This window comes from Tupaia chinensis, unplaced genomic scaffold (genome assembly GCF_000334495.1).
Source record: "Tupaia chinensis unplaced genomic scaffold, TupChi_1.0 Scaffold000313_1, whole genome shotgun sequence".
Lineage (NCBI taxonomy): Eukaryota > Metazoa > Chordata > Mammalia > Scandentia > Tupaiidae > Tupaia > Tupaia belangeri.
Window position 1 is genome coordinate 815,465 of NW_006159806.1, and position 19,875 is coordinate 835,339.

Consider the following 19,875-nt stretch of genomic DNA (forward strand, 5'->3'; position numbering starts at 1 on the left):
TATTTGTTATAGTCATAAATGAAATGCTCTCTCAACTATGCATATATCCTGAAAGAGTTACATGTTGGAAATGCCCTCTTTAAAACTTCTTACCTTAAAAAAGTTAACTTCTAATAAAAGAAAAGGGAAGCTTTGCTAACCTCACTGCTCTGATTCAGCTCAGGCCAAGTCTGGTTTAGTGATGGCATCGAAGGTGACTTGCTCGGAGGTAAAGCAGGAGAGCCTGAATAACCTACCTCACTTGGCTGATCCCCAACATCTGAAATTAAAAACAGAAAAATTCCCTATAAACAGTATGTTTTAGCTTAGGAATATTTACCTATGATAAATCTAACAGATAATTCCCACGTATAGTAATTTATAAACTGAATTTCCTTTCATGTTCTTAATCAGACAATGCTTATTCCTGCTTCTTATAGAGTACCTCAAACTATAGCTTTACATGAAAAAAAAAAATCTACAGTCAGTAACAAGTAGAAAGAAGAGTGTTATACAGCCATAAAAATGCAACAAACCATATTCTTTGAATCAGTTTTGGGTAATAGTCATGAATTTGTATTAGTTACCTAAAAAGTACTCCATGGAACCCTAATCAGTAAGATGGCTTTGAAAAATCAAAAGTTTTCTGCACAAATCCTCTTCACCAAATAAAATCCCTTAATATTCCTTTGAAATATACTTTGGCTCTCTTAAACCATTTCCTTTTTTCTTACCCTGATTATTTATACTAATCAACTCACACTTTTTCTACATATCTCCCCTTGTTACCAAAAGGAACCACATATAGGCATAACAGACAACAAAAGGAGAGCCCCCAGCCACAGGCAAAAAGCAAAGTAAATGAACCGACAGGAATCAAACTTATCATCAGGCTTATTGGCACCTGCAGACTTAACCGAGATGGCTACAGATTCATGCTATTTTTAAAAAGTTTTCAAATACTGATTGTGGGCAAGGTGAATAAAACAGCACCTGAGTTTTTTCATCAGAAGGAAAGACATTGTAATTAAATGTTAGTACTATACTTCGGATTTTTTTTTTTTTAAAAGCGTTTTTTTCTCTTGTAGGGCACATGCACTTGCCAGAAAGAGAGAGACAGAAAGCGAGAAATCATCCCCCGGGGGGATAGCCATGCCACAATCCCTTCTCCTCCATTCTCCTCTTGGGATCTTGGGCACGCATGCACGCACGCACACGCGCCCGGAGTGAGTTTAAACCACCAGGTCCGGGACTCGAACCACAGTCAACTACATGGGAGTCCAGTGACACAGCCATTACGCTATCTGCTGGTCCCTATACTTCAGATTTCTAAAAAGACAGTCATATAATATAACTTAGCAACGGATTGCTTTTAACCTTTCAATCTGTTCATAAGCAGTTCTTTCAAGTTTTGGTGCCTAACATAAGACCCAATACATTAGGAGTACTCATTCATTCATTGAATAAGTGGCTTTTTGTGTCTTTCTTTATTCAAAGTCATTCTCCTAGAATCACAATTAACTACTGATAATCAGAACAATTCTTAAAATTTTCCTTCTGCTGTTTCTATTACATGATTCTCTCAAACCATTTCCTTTTTTCTTACCCTGACGTTATAACTTTATAATTATATCATACTAAAGGTTCTGGTTTGTAGTCAAGTATCATATTTTGATTAGTTTTTGTTTCCTAAGATCAGAAACTGTTTCTGTGTCTTTTTTAGTTCTATGTTTTCTCCATAAGTGTCAGGGTAGTACAGAACCAACAGGAGACAGGAAGGCTCCACATATTCTTATATAAAGATCTCTTAAATCAAAGTTCTTAGCAAAAGAACTAATGAAAAGAGATAGCTTATGGTAAACAGAAGCAAGACATCCCTCACTGGATATTTTGGGGTTTTCAGTGGCAACAAAAATTATGAATACCCCCCCATGATAACAAAGGACAGTGGCTATAACTCTGCAAATTTACTGAAAATGAAAACCTGCCAGGTACATAGTGAACAAAGAAGTACTAAGAGATCCCTCACAGCAAATGAATATTAAAGAAAAGAAAAATACAATTGAAATAGTATTAACTACAAGATTATTAATTTTCAAAAGAACCTTTTAAAGCCAGACTCTATTACTTTATTTTTCGACATCACTTAGGGCAATCTAGGAGAGGCCCTAGTTTGGCCTCTTCCATCTCCATTCTCATGATGTCCTCTTCTACTGGCAAATGCAGGGCCCAGCTCTACACTACTCCCACCTCAGGGCAGTTCTGACACGGGAGACGCTGGGAACCGCTCTGATACAGTGGCACAAGGCTACTGTGGGCCTATCTTCCCAAGGCTGAGAGGGGAAATGCTATTTGCCCAGATAAGTATACCTTATAATTAACTGAAAACAATTATTTTACTAGAATAGCAGTATTTAAGCTATAGACCAAGAGTGCTCAATGAGAGTCAAAATTATTCGAGTAATAATATTAATAATGTTTTTTCTGTGTTGTCATTTGTACTGAAGGGGCAAAAGCAATGGTAGGTAAAAATACCAGCATATCAGTATGAATCAAAGCAGTAGATACAAAATATACTAAAAATCATTACAAAATATACTAAAAATCATTATATTCTTCACTCGTATGCATATAAGTAAAAGTGTTTAATATTTAAAATATGCATGCTGATCTCCCTGAAGAATGTCCATGATAATGCAATAAAATTTGACTTTACTAAACTTCAGTCCTTCAAAACATAACTTTCAATACTTTGTGTGTTTCAAAATGGGAAACATATAAAGCACTTGTGCTGCTATCAAAGTACAAAAGTTATTTCAAAGAAAAATACTTCTAAAAAAAAAAAAAAAAGTACTTGTGTGATTTAGCTGTAGGCCAAACACGACACTTTTTCCTGAGAACCATTTTCCTCGAAATAACAGTTTGTTAAACTATCATTATTCAGACTTGAATACTGTACAGATATTTTCTCAAAATTAACAAAGTAAGCCTGCCATTTCAAGAAAAGTAAATTTTGGTAGCATTTGTTATTTATGACCAAGTTTGAGCTTTCAAGTAAAAATTCGTATCTGGAGGCTAGTCAATGGAACAGTGCATACATACAGGAAGTTCCTGGGTTCACGTCCCAGTGCCTCCATATATATGCCCACAATCCAGGCTAGCTGAGGTTGGGTATGAACCACATTATAAAGACCCTATAAGAGGGGGTCTTTCTCTGCCTTCTCTCTCATGAAAGAAGAAAATTTTAAATTAAATGATAGAAAATGTGTACTCATCCATAGTCCATAAACTCCAGTGTTTCCCCCACTTAAAAGAATTATCTGATAAGTTGGGGTATTTACAAATACCTTTCTTGGTATTTTATTGGGTCGTTAAGAAAAGTCATGACACATTGGGAACCAGCAGTTAGCGTAATGGCTATGTCGCTGGACTCCCACGTGGTCGACCGTGGTTCACGTCCCGGATCTGGTGGCTTAAAACTCACGCCGGGCGCATGTGTGTGCATGCCCAAGATCCCGAGAGGAGAATGGAGGAGAAGGGATTGCGGCGTGACCATCCCCCCTGGGGGGTGATTTCTCGCTTTCTGTCTCTGTCTCCCTCTGTCTGTCTGGCAAGTGCACACATCCTATAGTGAACAACCTCTCCAAAAAAAAAAAAAAAAAAAAAGAAAAGTCATGACACATTTTTGGACAGAAAAACATGCACAAATATGTCATGACTTTTCTGATGACCCAATATAATGAAGTATCCCCAAATCTAAAAGATCTGTATAACTCAATGAACTGATATTTTACAAATAAACAAGGCCTACATTACAGAATCTTTCAAGGAAAAGGGGTTCATTAAAGTACAAGACAGATTGATAGATTTTAATGTAATAGCACAAGAATTAATATGATTTCAGCTTCTGCACTGCAACTAACCTTAAAGAAATTACCATTTATGCTTTGAAGTAGTACCAAAGAATATTAAAAATACCTGAAAAGTGATAAAATATTGGGTCATCAGGAAAGTCATGATACATTTTTGCATAATAAAAAAAGAAAAGAAAAATATGGCATGACTTTTCCAACAACCTAATAGTTCTTCCTCTTAACATGTGAAGCTAGATTTTCTTTCATGTACTTTAGGGCTGGACAACTTTTTTCTACTAAGGGCTAGAAAGTAAATATTTTAAGCTGTAGTCAATATAGTCTCTGTTGCACCTATTCAACTCTACCACTGTAGTGTAAAGGTAGCCATAAATAACTTATAAATGAGTACGTATGGCTGTGTTTCAGTAACATTTTACTTATGGAATCTGAAATTTGAATTTCATATAATTTTCATCTGTAATGAAATATGATTATTCCTTAAATTTACTTTTCAATAACTAAAAAGAAAAAAAAAATAGTTGGCTCCATGGTCTGGTAATTAAGGCACCTGGATCCCCCATTGCTAACCCCATGGTCTGAGTCTCAACTCAATGAAAGGAGGGAAAGACAGAAAAGAGATAGCAGGGTGACCCATTTACTTAAAGGGTGCTTTCTCCTGTCTCCCTCCCTGCCTCTCTCTCTCTCTCTCTCTCTCTTTCTCTAGCAAGCATATAAACCCTCTGGAATTTAAAAAGACAGACAGACAGACTGACTGACTCTTAGTTTGTAGGCTACACAAAAACAGGCAGCAGACTGGATTAGGGCCTGCAGGGTCTTCAGACCCTAATACACCTCAAATGAAATAACATATCCAACAGATCGAATGCTGAAGCAAATAGGACAATCTCAATATATTCTACTTTAGTAAGCAAAATATTAAAGAGATTTGTAAAAATGTAAAACAATATCACTCTTCATAATTTTTGTTTTGGACTATACAGTTATTTTTCTTAAAAATTTATGCGAATATGTATAGGTTTTTTATTACTTTCTTTTTGAGAGAAACATTTTTGCTACAGGGTGTGTGCACTCACTAGAGAGACAAAAAACAAGAAATCACCCCCAGGGGGATGACTGTACCACAGTACCTTCTCTTCCATTCTCCTCTCGGGATTTTGGGCAAGCATTTACTTGCGCCCAGCATTGAGTTTTAAGTTGCCAAGTCTGGAACTCGAACCACGGTCAACTATGTGGGAATCCAGTGACATAACCATTACACCATATGCTGGTCTCAGTTGCTATTTTTAAATTAAGTAATATAGGGGCCAGCAGGTGGTGTGGTGGTTAAGGCAGTGGACTCCCACATGGCTAACCTCAGTTCGAGTCCCAAACCTGGTAGCTTGCTTTTTCTCTTTCCCATTCTCTCTCTCTAGTCAAATTAAAAAATAACAAAGTTAAGTAAATAACTCTTTTTAAAATATTAAGTAACAATTAAAATAATTAAAATTCATCAGTTTTGATTTCTAATATGATAACTGTTGACAGACTTAATCCACATAAACAAAAGCTCTTGGAGCCTGTAATTATCAAGAACGTAGAGTCCTTAAACTAAAAAGTTTGAAAAAGTACTGTCTGAGATAATCCAAAAATTATTTTGAGTTAAATGAGTAAAATTAAACATTGCTTCTTTCCTACTTCATATACAGAACAAGAAACAGCAGTAGAAAGAGAGTAAATTGCCTGTCTTTTAGAAACCAACAACCGTGAGTCTACGGTCTAAAAATAAACTGCACCTCCTCCAACTGTACTCCCTGTAAATACTCCAACCAAGGGCTTTCTGCCCACCCACAAGGTCAGGCTTCAGGACTGTATCCTTCTGGAGGCAGGGGTATAGTTTACTCTTACCTGATGCAGTGTTCCAACCTATCCTCCTGCTGGAACACTGTGTCAACCCTGCCTCCCTCCTGAGGGTTCTGCTCTGCCCCTGACATCATCAGAGCATCAGGGCTGAAAAAGAAGAGCATGAGCCTAAATTATTTGTTAAAGTTAACCCTAAATGGGCTGCTATGCAACGTATATCTCTATATAAAAATGTGTCTGAAAAAGACAACCCAGTGTGGTAATACTGACCTATGGCCATATTCTGGGTTTATTTTAGGTTTATAAATACTGGCAGTTCTTTTCATCCTTCTATCCTTCAAAGAATCTGGACAATTCCTTAGAATCAGTTCGGTTGTGTACTTGTTACCTGTTGAATAACCTTGTGTTAAAAGTTTCAGTTTTATACTACCCATTTATAAACTACCCATTTAAAATTTCTCTCATTTTCTTAGTTTTATACTTGATATACTAAGAAATTATCTTAAAAGTGATTATCTGCTATTATTAATCTTCTTAGAAATAGAAATACTTCCCTAAAGTCTTATGGTTTAAAACTTGTTTTGCTTTCCAGCAGCAAACGTATCAGGAAGGTCTTTAATCACGAAGATTCAAAGTTCTAACCTCATTTAATGGCTTCTACACACTTCTATTTACTTGAAATGTAAATATTATTCTAAGAAAAAAGTACTTAAAATTTTTAAAAGTTTTGGATAAATGTTAAATATTCAAGAAAAACTACAAATGGTAACTTTTTCATTCATAATTAAAAGACAAGGATAAGCAACGTATATGCAGAAAGAAACTAAAGACTGAATTTGAGGTAATTCTGTTTTGTCTTGAGTGATAGTATATGCATCCCAAAACTAAGTTCTGTTTCCAAAACAGACTGCTTCTTGCCAATACTACACAATATGAAAACTGTTTCAGTAAGTATATGTTAAGTTCTATACAGAAGTTTACCAATTTTAATTAAAAAAAAACAAAAAACACCAAAGGTTTAAAAAATATGAAAGCAAAAATGTGTCCAAGGTTTGAAAAGAAACAACACATTCACCCAAAATTCTAATTAAATTGTACCTGCTTACTTTTTTACACTATTTATTCTTATCAGATACCATCTACTAGTTGACTCAGCTATTACAACTCAGAGTATTACATATAGATATATAGGAGGTTCCCATTATCCAAGGATAAGTAAGGATGGAAAAGGTCTACTTAAATTTAATCCACTTAGCATAAAGACAAAAATTCATAAAGAGAAAAATCAATTGAATTGGGCTTTGTCTTAAAAACTTACACAGAAAACTGTGGAAACGAGTATAAAAGACAAGGAATAAATGATGTTAATTAGGGATGTGTGTATAATTTGATGGGAAAATTAAGAAACACTAATTGACTCAGTGAACAGTTACCGAGGGTCTACAGAGTTCCAGGCTCTTAGGGTACAGTACTGAGCAAGAAGATAATGCTCCCATTCCCTTGAATTCTAACAGAGGAAGATGGAGAGATCACTCACTTTTGACTATCACAGTACAATAATAATGAACAGGTCATTTCTATAAAAAATAATTAAGAGTATTATTAATTGTTCCCAAGGACCCTTATTAATTCTCTGACATTGAAACAAGAATCTTTTAAAGTCTCCAATTAAGTGTTCTATTTGCTTTGACTAATTTCATTAAATAGTGCACTTTACCAATATTTGTAATTCAACTGCACTGATTTGTCTGCTCAATTATCTGGAGAAAAATGGCACTAGTGTCAAAAATGTCATATAACTGTGTGCATTTGAGAGGAAGTGGTGGTTTGAAAACTAATTCCATAAGTGGAAAGTTAATAATTAATATCAGTGCATATTTTTATTAATGTTTCATCTATAAGGGTGTTTAGATAAATGAATTTTGAAAAAATGAAATCAAGATTCTGAGTTGCCTGTTTAAAACAAAGACACATATAAGCATGTTCACCGTAGTACTTTCTAAAAGATAAAGCCAGAGAACAACCTAAAAATGCCTCAATAAGTTCCCTCAATAAGAAACTTAAAGGCACATTCGTATTATGGAATACCATGCATGATAAAGAATGTGATAGTCCTACATGAGGAAAAGTACATGGATGCCCAACATTACAAGAGAAAACCAGTCAAGGATAAACAGTAGTCCCCTATTATCTAAGGTTTTGTTTTCCATGGCTTTGGTTACCTGAACTCAGTCATGAGCCAAAAATGTTACATGGAAAATTCCAGAAGTAAATAATGAGTAAGTTTTAAAATGCACGCCATTCTGAGTAGTGTCCCAATTGGGAAGTGAGTCATCCTTTTGTCCACCGTGTCCACACACTGTGTACCCTACCTGCCCATGAGACACATAGTAGCTGTCTCCATTATCAGAAGGAAAAAGAGATGGCACAGGGTTCATTACTATGCCTGGTTTCAGGTGTCTGCCAGAGGCCTTGGAATGTATTCCCTGTGGATAAGGGATTACTGCATAGTGACCACACTGGTGTAAAACTGCTATTATGTGTGCATAGGCTTTTATGCATGTTAAAAATTTCTGGATGAATACAAAAGAAATTCTTTTTTTTTTTTTTTTTGAGAGATTTTCACTGTAGGGAGCATGCGCTCGCCAGACAGACAGAGACATAGAGACAGAAAGCGAGAAATCACCCCCCAGGGGGAATGGCCACGCCACAATCCCTTCTCCTCCATTCTCCTCTCGGGATCCTGGGCACGCACGCACACGCGCCCGGCGTGAGTTTTAAGCCACCAGGTCCGGGACACGAACCGCGGTCGACTACATGGGAGTCCAGCGACATAGCCATTACGCTAACTGCTGGTTCCCCAGAAATTCTTAACAGTGATTAACTTGGATCAGGACAGTCTCAAGTCTGAATTTACGTGGATTTCTAGAAAACTATCATGAAAAATCCCAAGTGCATTCTCTTTCCTGGGTTTTAAAAATATTCACGCTGGGGAACCAGCAGTTAGCATAATGGCTATGCGCTGGACTCCCACGTAGTCAACCGCAGTTCAAGTCCCGGACCCGGCGGCTTAAAACTCACACTGGGCACGTGTGTGTGCGTGCCCAAGATCCCGAGAGGAGAATGGAGGAGAAGGGATTGTGGCGTGGCCATTCCCCCTGGGGGGTGATTTCTCGCTTTCTGTCTCTATGTCTCTCTCTGTCTGTCTGGCGAACGCACGCACCCTATAGCGAAAAAACCTCTCCAAAAAAAAAATTCATGTTGGATGCTCTTCTTAGAGTTTGGGGAGCTATGTTATGTACCCTATCAACAACAATGAAATACATGACCATCTCTTCTAGTGAAAGTGGCAATTATGGAGGAGACAGAGTGAGGAAGTTACCCCTTCTCTCTTTCACCATCTCAGACACCTCTCAGAGTTGCTTGCCAGATCACTGTGGTATGGAGACAAATGAGCTAAGAACCACTGATTCCATCATTAATTATTTTAAAAATGTGAGCATCTTCTTGTGTTCAATTTGCATTGTACTAGGCACTAAGATACAATGAACAAGCCCATCCAGTTTCTATCTTTCTAGAAGTCTTCAGTCTAGTTTGAGAAAGACAGAGGTATCAACTAATCAAAAGAATACATACAAAGTTGCAAGGAAATTATTCTTTGGAATATGTAGAACATCTCAACATGTCTTTTTTTCCTTAAGATACAATATTTTGGTTGGTTAGCAAATAATCTTTAAATTTTTTTTAAAAAGACAAACATTCTTCTAAAATTCAGTTTCAGAGTTGTTTCCACAGATGAATTTTTGTATGCTTTCTCTTGTAAGACAACAAAACCCAAATTTCCCTTTCTATTTACTTTATCTGCCAAATTCAGTGCTAATGTTACATATTAAATATTTTAACTCAGGTCTACATAAGAACTTCTACCTATGATTCTTAGCTGTTCTATTTTATCTATTAAATCCTGTAAACCTGTTCAAATGACTTTAGAAAAATTCATATTTATCCGATTTCCCCTACCCCTTGCCCCCAATTGCATGCTCTTAGAAGCCTTGTGTGTTACTCCCAGATGCTGCAACTGGAGGCATCATGTGATCCACCTATTTTCCTTTTAAGAGTTACGCCCAGCATATCAAATTTAAGATAAACCACTCTATTTTTTGACTTGGAAAGGTGTCAAGAAATATATCTTATTTTGAAAACAGCACATATTTAACATTAATTTGTCCAATAATTATGTACTGAGCAATTAAGGACATGTCAGCAAATTGCTAGGTCCTGAGGTACTACAATAAATATGACATGTTTTCTGTTTTTCAAGGAGTTCAGAGTGTAGTGGTAGAAGGGGGGAACAGGATTCTATGTGCTAAGTTCCATAATAGCATGTATAAAATTCTATGTGAGATCAGAGAATAAAGAAACTACTTCTATAGTTTTAAAGTTCCACAGAGCAGTTATTTTTGATAAATCCTAACATCAGCCAAAAGGAACTATTTGAGTATTTTCCCTTCAACTGTGGACTTACAAAAACACAGCTATTTAAAATTATTTTTATGGACACTGACTAGTCCACAATAGCAGAGGACAATTTCTATATCTAAAGGACTCGATCTCATATAAATCTTAGGTTTATGACAGGTGGAAGAAAAAAAATTATTTATACTGACTTTCCTCCAAATTAACAATATTTTAAAATGTATCATTTGTAAGTAGGCAAAGTGGAGTTGAACCTAATACTGTGTGGTTTAAATGCTAACCATAAATTTGACCAGAAAGCCATATATTATGTTGAGAGGGAAAGAAAGCTACCTTTAAAATTATAATTACAGCAATAATGTATAGCTATATGCAGGCAAAAACCACTCTCTGGGGGAGGAGGGGGCAAAAAAGAATTCACCCTAAATCATCAGCCTTAAAATTCCAAAAGAACCTAATTTTATTTAAATTTAATAAAGGAAAAAGAAATCCACAAACTATATGCAAAACCTGAACTGAGCTCTATGAAAGTAACAGAAGACAGAATCAGGTCTCTACAAAATTACACACAATGGATTAAGCTTGATTTAAAGTCTTTTCTTGTATTACTATGCTATCAAGTTTTCAAAGGCCTAAAGTCACATAAAAAACTCTAAATGCAAGACTCATTTTTTTAATCAATGATATTTAAAGTCTAATGTTACCATAATTTCTTCTCATTTTGGTTGCTATCAGATAAACTGAACAAAGAACTTAGGTTTTTTGTTTGTATATTTCTTAAGCAGGTACATCAAAGTGCTTTGAAGCAAAACCACCTAGCAAAGATACTTAGCTTTCAGCTCCAATTAGTGGTTAACCCACCTAAAACAATCAAGAAAATCCTAGAAATCACAATGAAAATATCCCTAAAAGATTTTCTTAATCAACCTATGGGTTGATAAAAGGTTAGTGTACAAAACAGGTCCTGAAATGTGAATGGCATTGAATCCACAGGAAAAACAGAAAGGAAGTTAAATGTTTAGAACTGGCCCAAGGTCACAGCATAATTAGCAAAACTAGAAGAACATCCAAATTCTCAACTCTCTGGAAACTGTACAATTTATATCTGTAATTCCATGCATGTTAGTCCTCTGTATAATGAGGCAATAAAGACAGACCATATATTAAAAATTCTGGATTAAAGAGATGCTACCTGATAAATGCCCCTTTAAGACCTAATTCTATTTTTAACCCTTTAAAAGTAGAAAATTCTAGGACCAGCAGATGGCCTAATGGTTACATCATTGGACTCCGACGTAGTTGACCACGGTTCAAGTCCCAGACCCAAAGGCTTAAAACTCACACTAGCGTGTGTGTGCATGCCCAAAATCCTGAGAGGAGAATGGAGGAGAAAGGATTGGGGTGTGGCCATCGCCCCCAGGAGGTGATTTCTCCCTTCTGTCTGTCTCTCCAGTGAGCATATGCACCCTACAGCAAAAATCCCTCTTAAAAAAAAAAAAGCATCAAATGTCTTCCATCATTATATACAAGATATAATTTAGACAAGAATATCAACGACAATAATTTGGTTTTAATTAGGCTCATTAAGAATTTATTTTAGGGACCAGCAGCTAGCATAATGGCTATGTCGCTGGACTCCCATGTAGTCGACCGCGGTTCGAGTCCCGGACCCGGTGGCTTAAACTCACGCCGGGCATGTGTGCGTGCGTGCCCAAGATCCCGAGGGGAGAATGGAGGAGAAGGGATTGCAGTGTGGCCATCCCCCTTGGGGGGTGATTTCTCGCTTTCTGTCTCTCTGTCTCTTTCAGTATGTCTGGCGAGCGCACATGACCTATAGCAAAAGCTCTCAGGAAAAAAAAAAAAAAAGAATTTATTTTAGATTTACTTTCATTCGCCAACAATTTAAGAAAAAAATTTACCCCTGATAGTTTTTGTTTTAAAGAAAGTTACCAATACACATGAACATTTAGGAACAAAATGGTACTATTTCAAATTGAACACAAAATTTCCAGACTTTTTTAGAATCTGTAGAGAAGAGCTTGATGTTTTAAAGAAAAAGGCCTAATGAAGAACCAGGTACTTTCCTCCAACAAATTAAGGCTAATTGAATGAAAAACAAAAAGTGTTTATAATATAGATGGGTTAGTTCATCCACTTCAGACATGTTTATAATGCAATGAAAAGATGGTGAAGTAAGAAGACACTGTGAAATACTCTTCAAATCTCAGCAAATCACAAGTTAAAGGTGAAAGAGTGGCATATACTCTTTATCTCTATTTGTTTTAAGTTGACTAAATAAAGCAAAGCATTAATCTAAGCTCAGCCTATATATCCTATTCCGATGGCAAATGTATTCTCTTGGTGAAATATCTGAGCTAAGAAGCAAAGTTTTAACATCTATCTTGACTTTGCATTCAGAATCAAGTGTGTTTATCAAGGAATGTGACTCTTCTCCCTAGCTCCCAATCTTACCTGCTGAGTCTTCCAAATCAATCAGTTTGGGCATTAAGCTTTCAGGGAGTTTTTCTGGTAAGTCATAGCCATTCTTCCTGGCAACCACCAGATGAAAAGCAGCACAAAACTCATCCAGTGTCAATGCACCATCTTTATCAAAATCTGAGAGCTCCCTAGAAGACAAACTTATCATGAATATACTCACAATCTGCTTTGGATCCCTTTATTTCTCAAACGAAAAAGAGACTAATATTTTCCCAAGAAAGTGCAAAAAGTCAGAAAATTTTAAAATCTCATAAAGATGTGTAATAAAAGAAAGCACACACTGTTAACTATAGAATCTAGGTGGTAAGCATATGGGTGTTCGTGGTACAGTTTCAAAACTTTTCTATAAGCTTGGAATTGTCATAATAAAATGCTGAAAAACAGCCCAACAATTAAAGTCACCAAAAAATTTACCTCTAATCCATATACATGTTTAGTAACAGGGTTTAATTAAAGTAAGGAATATGTGGTAAGTTATTGAAAAATTTTTAAAAAGTTGTTTATACTGTTAAAAGTTCAATATGCATACAACTAAAAGCACTGAACAGAACTACGAGGCTTAGGGGTTAGCCCCATAGTACAGTGGTTGAATGCTGTGCACTGGGAACTAGACCCCATGTGGCCAACTGCAGTTCAAATGCCTGCCCCAGCAGCTTCAAAAACATACTGAATGTTTTTACATTCATGTCCAAAATCCTAATGAGATGGAGAAATGGAGGAAAAAGCATGGTGAAGGATGGCGGTATGACCACTCCCCACTGGATGCTGTACATGCACTCTCTCTGGCAATTAAAAAAAAAAAAATTACAAATCTTGATATAAAAATATAGTTGCCTCACTCTGCTATCTCTGCCATTTCCTAGGTGCAGTAGCTACCATTATTGTAATATCAACTTAAACTATAAATAGCATACATATTTCTATCTTTTCAGTTTTCAATTTAGGCATTACCTATCTACTTCCAACTATATATGCTATGCTACAAAGAAACTATTAACAAAATCATTTAGAATAGAGAAATATATTGATATAAAGCAGAAATACTACTTATATTTATCTAAGACTTGCTTTTAAAAAGTAGTTTCTGGGGGACTAGCAGTTAGCGTAATGGCTATGTCGCGGAACTCCCATGTATTCAACTGCAGTGCAAGGCCTGGACCTGGTCCGGTGGCTTAAACTCACTCCGGGTGCATGTGCATGTGTGTCCAAGATACCGAGAGGAGAATGGAGGAGAAGGGACTGTAGCATGGCCATCCCCCATGGGGGGTGATTTCTTGCTTTCTGTCTCCCTGTCTCTCTCCGTCTGTCTGGCGAGCACATGCGCCCTATAGCAAAAATTTTTCCAAAAAAAAAAAAAAAAAGAAGTTTTTGGGACCAGCAGTTAGCGTAATAGCTATGTCGCGGAACTCCCATGTATTCAACTGCAGTGCAAGGCCTGGACCTGGTCCGGTGGCTTAAACTCACTCCGGGTGCATGTGCATGTGTGTCCAAGATACCGAGAGGAGAATGGAGGAGAAGGGACTGTAGCATGGCCATCCCCCATGGGGGGTGATTTCTTGCTTTGTCTTTCTGTCTCTCTGGCTAGCATACGCACCCTGTAGCAATAACCTCTCCAAAAAAAAAAAAAGTTTCTGATTGAAATTATGTTTCAATGGTCAATTCCAATGAAGTAAGTAGTAAGTATTCTAAGTCTTTGGGAGCTAAGAACTTTTTGTTTGTTTGTTCTTTAAGAGATCTTTTCGGTATAGGGTGCATGCTCTCACCAGAGAGACAGAAAGTGAGAAATCACCCTCCAGGGTAAATGGCCATGCAGCAATCCCTTCTCCTTTGTTCTCCTCTTGGGACTTTGAGCATGCACACAAATGCTCCTGGTATGAGTTTCAAGCTGCCAGGTCTGGGACTCGAACCACAGTCTACTACATGGGAGTCCAGCAATGTAACCATTTTGCCATCTGCTGGTCCCAGCTAAGAACTGTTTTTAAACTTATGGTTTGTTACAGAACCTATTAAACTTGATAAAAACCAAATAAAATAAAAATAATCATGTATGCACAAATTAGCTTCTTTTTTTAATAAGAATTATTTCTTTTTACTTTATGTTTTATTATTATTTTTCTTAATTTGCTGCAGTCATGTGTGTTCGCCAGAGAGAGATGGGGGGTGGGGGCGGGAGTAAGAAGGGAAGGACAGAAGGATAAAGTGCCAGGTCCAGGACTCAAACAACAGTTGGCCATGTGGGAGTCTAGTACCTTAACCATCATGCCATTTGCTGGCTCCCAAACTAGCTTCTACTCCATACATTATCTTAACAAGAAGAAATAGCTTATACAGCTTGAAGAATTTTAGTATTTTACATAAAGCTATTATACCAGCGTCACTTATTTCTTTTCTAGAGAATGAGAGAAAAACTGGCTATTTTAAAGGCATTACTGAATTCTTTGAGAACATCCTTAAAGAGGTTAATCTAATAATTTATTTTTTAAGATTCTAAAATCTACTTGCTGGAAATATGTTTGAAACTGCCCATATTATTCAACTAATGATATACCACACTTACCAAATATGAGAAAGTTCAAGAATAGGAAGTTTTGATTTTGTAAAAAACTCTTTAGCTGCAGATCCTAAAATATTAAAACAACATTGTTTAATTATTCTGAACTTATGGATCCAGGAGCAAAATGTGAGGTATGAGTCTTTTAAGACTTTTTTAACCAGGAAAAAGGTAACCATAATATATAAGTATGTCCTGTTTTTAGTCCCCGGTGATTATAAACTCTTTTTAAGCAAACAATTTGAGACTTAATTAACTTTTATAATTAAATGACTGATAAGACAATGTCTTTGAGATTATGATGCTGAGACTTGTCCTGTTGCATCTAGAAGAACTTCTGTTTTACACAACTCACCTGGAATAAATCCGTTCAGATCGGGCTGAATGGTTTTAAACTGATTTACATAATACTGTCTTTGTTCATCTGTTATTTTCCAGGGATCATCATAACTACTGGATTGCCTACGGATTTCATTGGCAGTTGTAGCTGATGCTACAGTTCGTACTGTTGTCTGGTCCTGTAATAAAACATTTTTTCCTCAGTACAGTATCTATCTACATGGTTACATGGACCATGATTGCTAGGTTACTTATCTTTGAAAGTAAAACTTACTTTTTGTGGACACTTAAAATGTAAGAAGTCCTCAGCAAACCATATATTTGTTACAATCAGGTTATTGGATATGATTTTTGCACAATGATTATATAAACGTATAAAATGATAGCAACTATGTGAGCAACAGAAAGTCATGAAAAATGTGCTAAGAAAGCCAAGCAACTATATGCCCAGATGCGGAAACCTCTCAAAATTTTACTAGAGAATTAGAAACACAAATAAAATCAGCCAAAACCTTTAGTGAAACATTCCAGTGATAACAGACTTAAAGGAAAGGCACAGAGCAGAATTTTTTTTTTAAAGAGTAAACTTGCATTTATATAATTTGCAACAGCAAAGTATAAAAACAATAACTGCAGCAATACTCTGAATGAAGCAAATAAAAATGCAATACCAATAAAATGTCACACCTGGACAGAAGCAGGATGCATGGTTAAAAGAGTACTGGTTGGTGGAGTATCTGCAAAACTGACCCAGTTTTCTTGAGGTGGAGGTGGAGAATGCCCTGACCACACTGCATCACCAGTTGAAGAACCTGAAAACAAAATGGGTACACATGCTGACTCATGTCTGAAATTAAGACACTAAGTTTTTACTTAAGATTGCAACGAATTACCACACATATATTATATATACACCTCATTTCAATCTTTCTGTTTTGTGCTTTCCTAATCTATAGGAAAAGGTCCTTAATCTAAAATTTATATACACCTAATAGTCTGGAAGATAATTTTTCTTTTTACATTCAGAGAATCTGGTACCTACAAACATTTGTCTAAGCATCATAGATATAAGTAAATCTAATGACTACTTTTCAAAGCAATATATGTACTTAAGAATGTCCACAGATGACTTCTGCTTCTATTTAACTTAACTCCAAATTAAAAATTATCTTGAAGGAAACTCTTAAAGAAATGTTACCAAGTGTCCTTCGGCTTAACAACCATACGTAAGTGTTACTTCTAAAGTCTCTTTAAATACCTGATTGCGCTTCACCAAAGGGAGACCAAAATGGCCCAGGTCCTGCAAGGGGCGTCTCACTATTCCCTCCACTGGGATGGCGGGTATGCTTCCTCCACGCGTGTGGAGAAGTTGGTGGGGACTGTTGTGGTGAAACTACTGGAGATGAAGGTTCCTAGAAAGAATATTATAATTTTAAAGTTTTATTTTTAAGGAGATGTTTCAATTATTAAGGTACCACTAAATGTTTTGGTGTAAGCATACACAGAACATCAACCAATACCATTCAACCATTTACACGCATAAACTTACCTGTGGATCTGCAGATGTACGAGGCTGAACCGTATCATGGCTTACGGATCCCTTTTTCACTTGCCCCCTGCCAGGTGGTGGAGGAATCACACCAGAATAAGATCCTTGATTTTCAGAATCTGAAGAATAGGAGGCTGCATGGCGAGATTCCTGTTCATTCTTTGAAGCAACAAATCTTGGCAGAGGAAGGTCCTTTACTGTTAACCACAAAAATAACAATAACTTTAAAATAATAAAGAACACGCACATTAAATACTAAAAATAATAAATTAGTTATTAGGATTTTGTAAAAACTGACACAGAAACAACAGGCACAAAATGTCTATCGTTATAAAATTTAGACTATCATTTCTCTTAGGTTTTTTAGAAAGACTCCTACCTAGAAAGTAGTAGTAAGACCAAACTGGTAATAATTATGTTAAATGTCCACTGTATGTCTGGCTCTATACTTAGCACTTTAGGTTTATCTCATCTCATAACCATGTCAGCCCTGCAAAGCCCCTATTTACAGATGAGGAAACTGAGGCTCTGGGATGCCAAGGTCGCACAGTAGTAACTGACGAAATCTGATCCCAGCCAGTCAGACTCCAAAGTCTAGGCTGCTTCAGTTCACACTGGGTCTCTAACAGGAGTTTAGAGCTCTAAGTAAAACACAGAGTATGTCATTAAATTTGAGACTAGATTAATTTTGATATTAGCCTGGTAAAAATTCCTGAAAATATCCTTCTACCTACCTACTGAGGATATGGTACAAAGTCTTTTAGTTTTTAAGACTCTTACAGCCAGACATTCTGCAATTTTTTTTCTTTTTAATTTAGAGATTTTTGCTATAGGGCATGTGTGCTTACAGGAGACACAGAGAAAAAGTAAGAAATCACCCCCCAGGGGGGATGGCCAGGCCACAAGCCCTTGTCTTCCACTCTTGTCTCTGGATTTTGGGCATGCAGGTACATGCGCCCAGCATGGGTTTCAAGCCTCTGGGTTAGGGACTTGAACCATGTCCAGTCATGTGGGAGTCCAGTGCCTTAACCACTGTGCCACCTGCTCCTACAATAAATTTTACACAGAGAAAGATGAGAGACTGAGAAGTTCTCTGTAGGTAAACCCTAACTCATACTTTCAGTCAAGAGCAATACAGCTACAGAACCACTGACAGTCAGAGAAAAATGCATGCCTCCATTATGTGAACCTCTCTCTCTTTAGAAATTCCATTTGAAGGAGGAAACTACTAACCACACTTGTTATAAAAAATTTCAAAACTACCTGAAAAGAAAGTAAATTCCTCAACACCAGAAGAAGGACGTGTGGCAAACCAGAGGTCCACAGGGAAAACCTCCAACTAACTGACAATAAACTGAACTGGTCCTTAAAAGTATTTAGAAAAATTCTGAAATTACAGAAAATCTCGTTTTCTCTTTTCTCTTCTCTTCTCTATGAAAACTACAGAATCCTCTGTATTTAACTGCCTATCTTTTCTGTCCCTCAAGATGATTTATTTTGTTGGGAGAAACAGACACACACATACACAAGTACCCTCAACAAGGTCTCATCACACAGTTGAGATGCTACCCTCTAACCTTTCAGTCAGTCAGGATCATGAGCATGCATGTGTGTGTGTGTGTGTGTGTGGTGTGTGTGGCATGCTCAGATCTACCAGGATCCGACCCGCCACGAGCACCCCTGCCAATATTCCACACGGCTTCCAGCACTACAGAACCAATAGCCCATGCCACTGTGGCTGGGACTAAGTGACTGTCTTCATAAAATTTTCCTATCTTCTTCCACATCGATAAGCCTCCAAAAATGAATTTCCCAAGGTAACACTTATAAGATGGTCAGATGTCTGTAACGAGGGTTTTAGTTTTTTCTTTTTTCTTTTTTTTTTTTTGAGAGGTTTTTGCTATTGGGTGCATGCGCTCGCCAGAAAGAGAGAGACAGAAAGCGAGAAATCACCCCTCAGGGGAGATAGCCATGCCGCAATCCCTTCTCCTCCATTCTCCTCTCAGGATCTTGGGCACGCACGCACATGTGCCTGGCATGAGTTTAAGCCACCAGATCCGGGACTCGAACCACAGTCAACTACATGGGAGTCCAGTGACACAGCCATTACACCAACTGCTGGTTCCAGTCTGTTTTAATATTGTCTCCGTAAGAAAGCTTTAGTTAACTAATACTTTCTAATATCAAATGAAGTCTCCATACCCTTTACAAACACACAAAAAGCCCCACAGGGTACATAATTTATTAGTAAGGAAGAAAATAAGAGGAGCTATATGGTATATAAAGATGGTCACTACAATACATCATTTACCTTGATAAAAATGATCTAACTAGATTCTTTCTAAGCAATTTTAGCTAATTCTGAAAACTACCATTTAAATAGTACACGATTTTCAAATACGTATGAAGTACATATTCTACGCCATAACAAACAGACCTATTTTTCTAATATTCTCAAATGAGAAATGCAAGTAGTAGAAATAAAGTCATGACACTTTTCTCAAGATCACAAATGCCACTATAATATCAGAAAGACTCAAGGGAGCTATTGACTTTGTTTATTGTTAGAAGACTATTTTTATTTCAGTAACTAGTATATTCCATATTTACCTGTATTGATACTTTCTACTCTTAAAGGGAAACCAGACTGGGCAACAGCTACAAGTTTCAAAGCAATGTAGAACTGACTTCTTCCAAAATAACCAAGTCTTGTTGCGCCACAAAGCTCCATAATCTATAAAAGAACACAATGTTATCATTGAGACTTA

At 36.8% G+C, this 19,875-nt stretch overlaps 1 protein-coding gene across 6 annotated transcripts in view; it reads right to left on the bottom strand.

Annotated features, from left to right (window-relative positions):
• Positions 1-19,875, bottom strand: part of REPS1 (RALBP1 associated Eps domain containing 1) — a 92,402-nt gene that overhangs the window by 26,773 nt on the left and 45,754 nt on the right. For 4 of the 6 annotated variants that reach the window (XM_006151084.3, XM_006151083.3, XM_006151082.3 and 1 more), the window contains 7 exons: positions 17,108-17,304; positions 16,817-16,970; positions 16,246-16,370; positions 15,575-15,737; positions 15,226-15,289; positions 12,642-12,796; positions 141-259 (listed from right to left, as the gene is read on the bottom strand). In XM_006151084.3, the coding sequence (XP_006151146.1) occupies positions 141-259; positions 12,642-12,796; positions 15,226-15,289; positions 15,575-15,737; positions 16,246-16,370; positions 16,817-16,970; positions 17,108-17,304 (977 nt within the window). Of the gene's footprint in view, positions 1-140; positions 260-12,641; positions 12,797-15,225; positions 15,290-15,574; positions 15,738-16,245; positions 16,371-16,816; positions 16,971-17,107; positions 17,305-19,717; positions 19,857-19,875 lie in introns of those variants that run through there. The other 2 variants (XM_014588835.2, XM_014588834.2) reach the window with 1 other exon arrangement.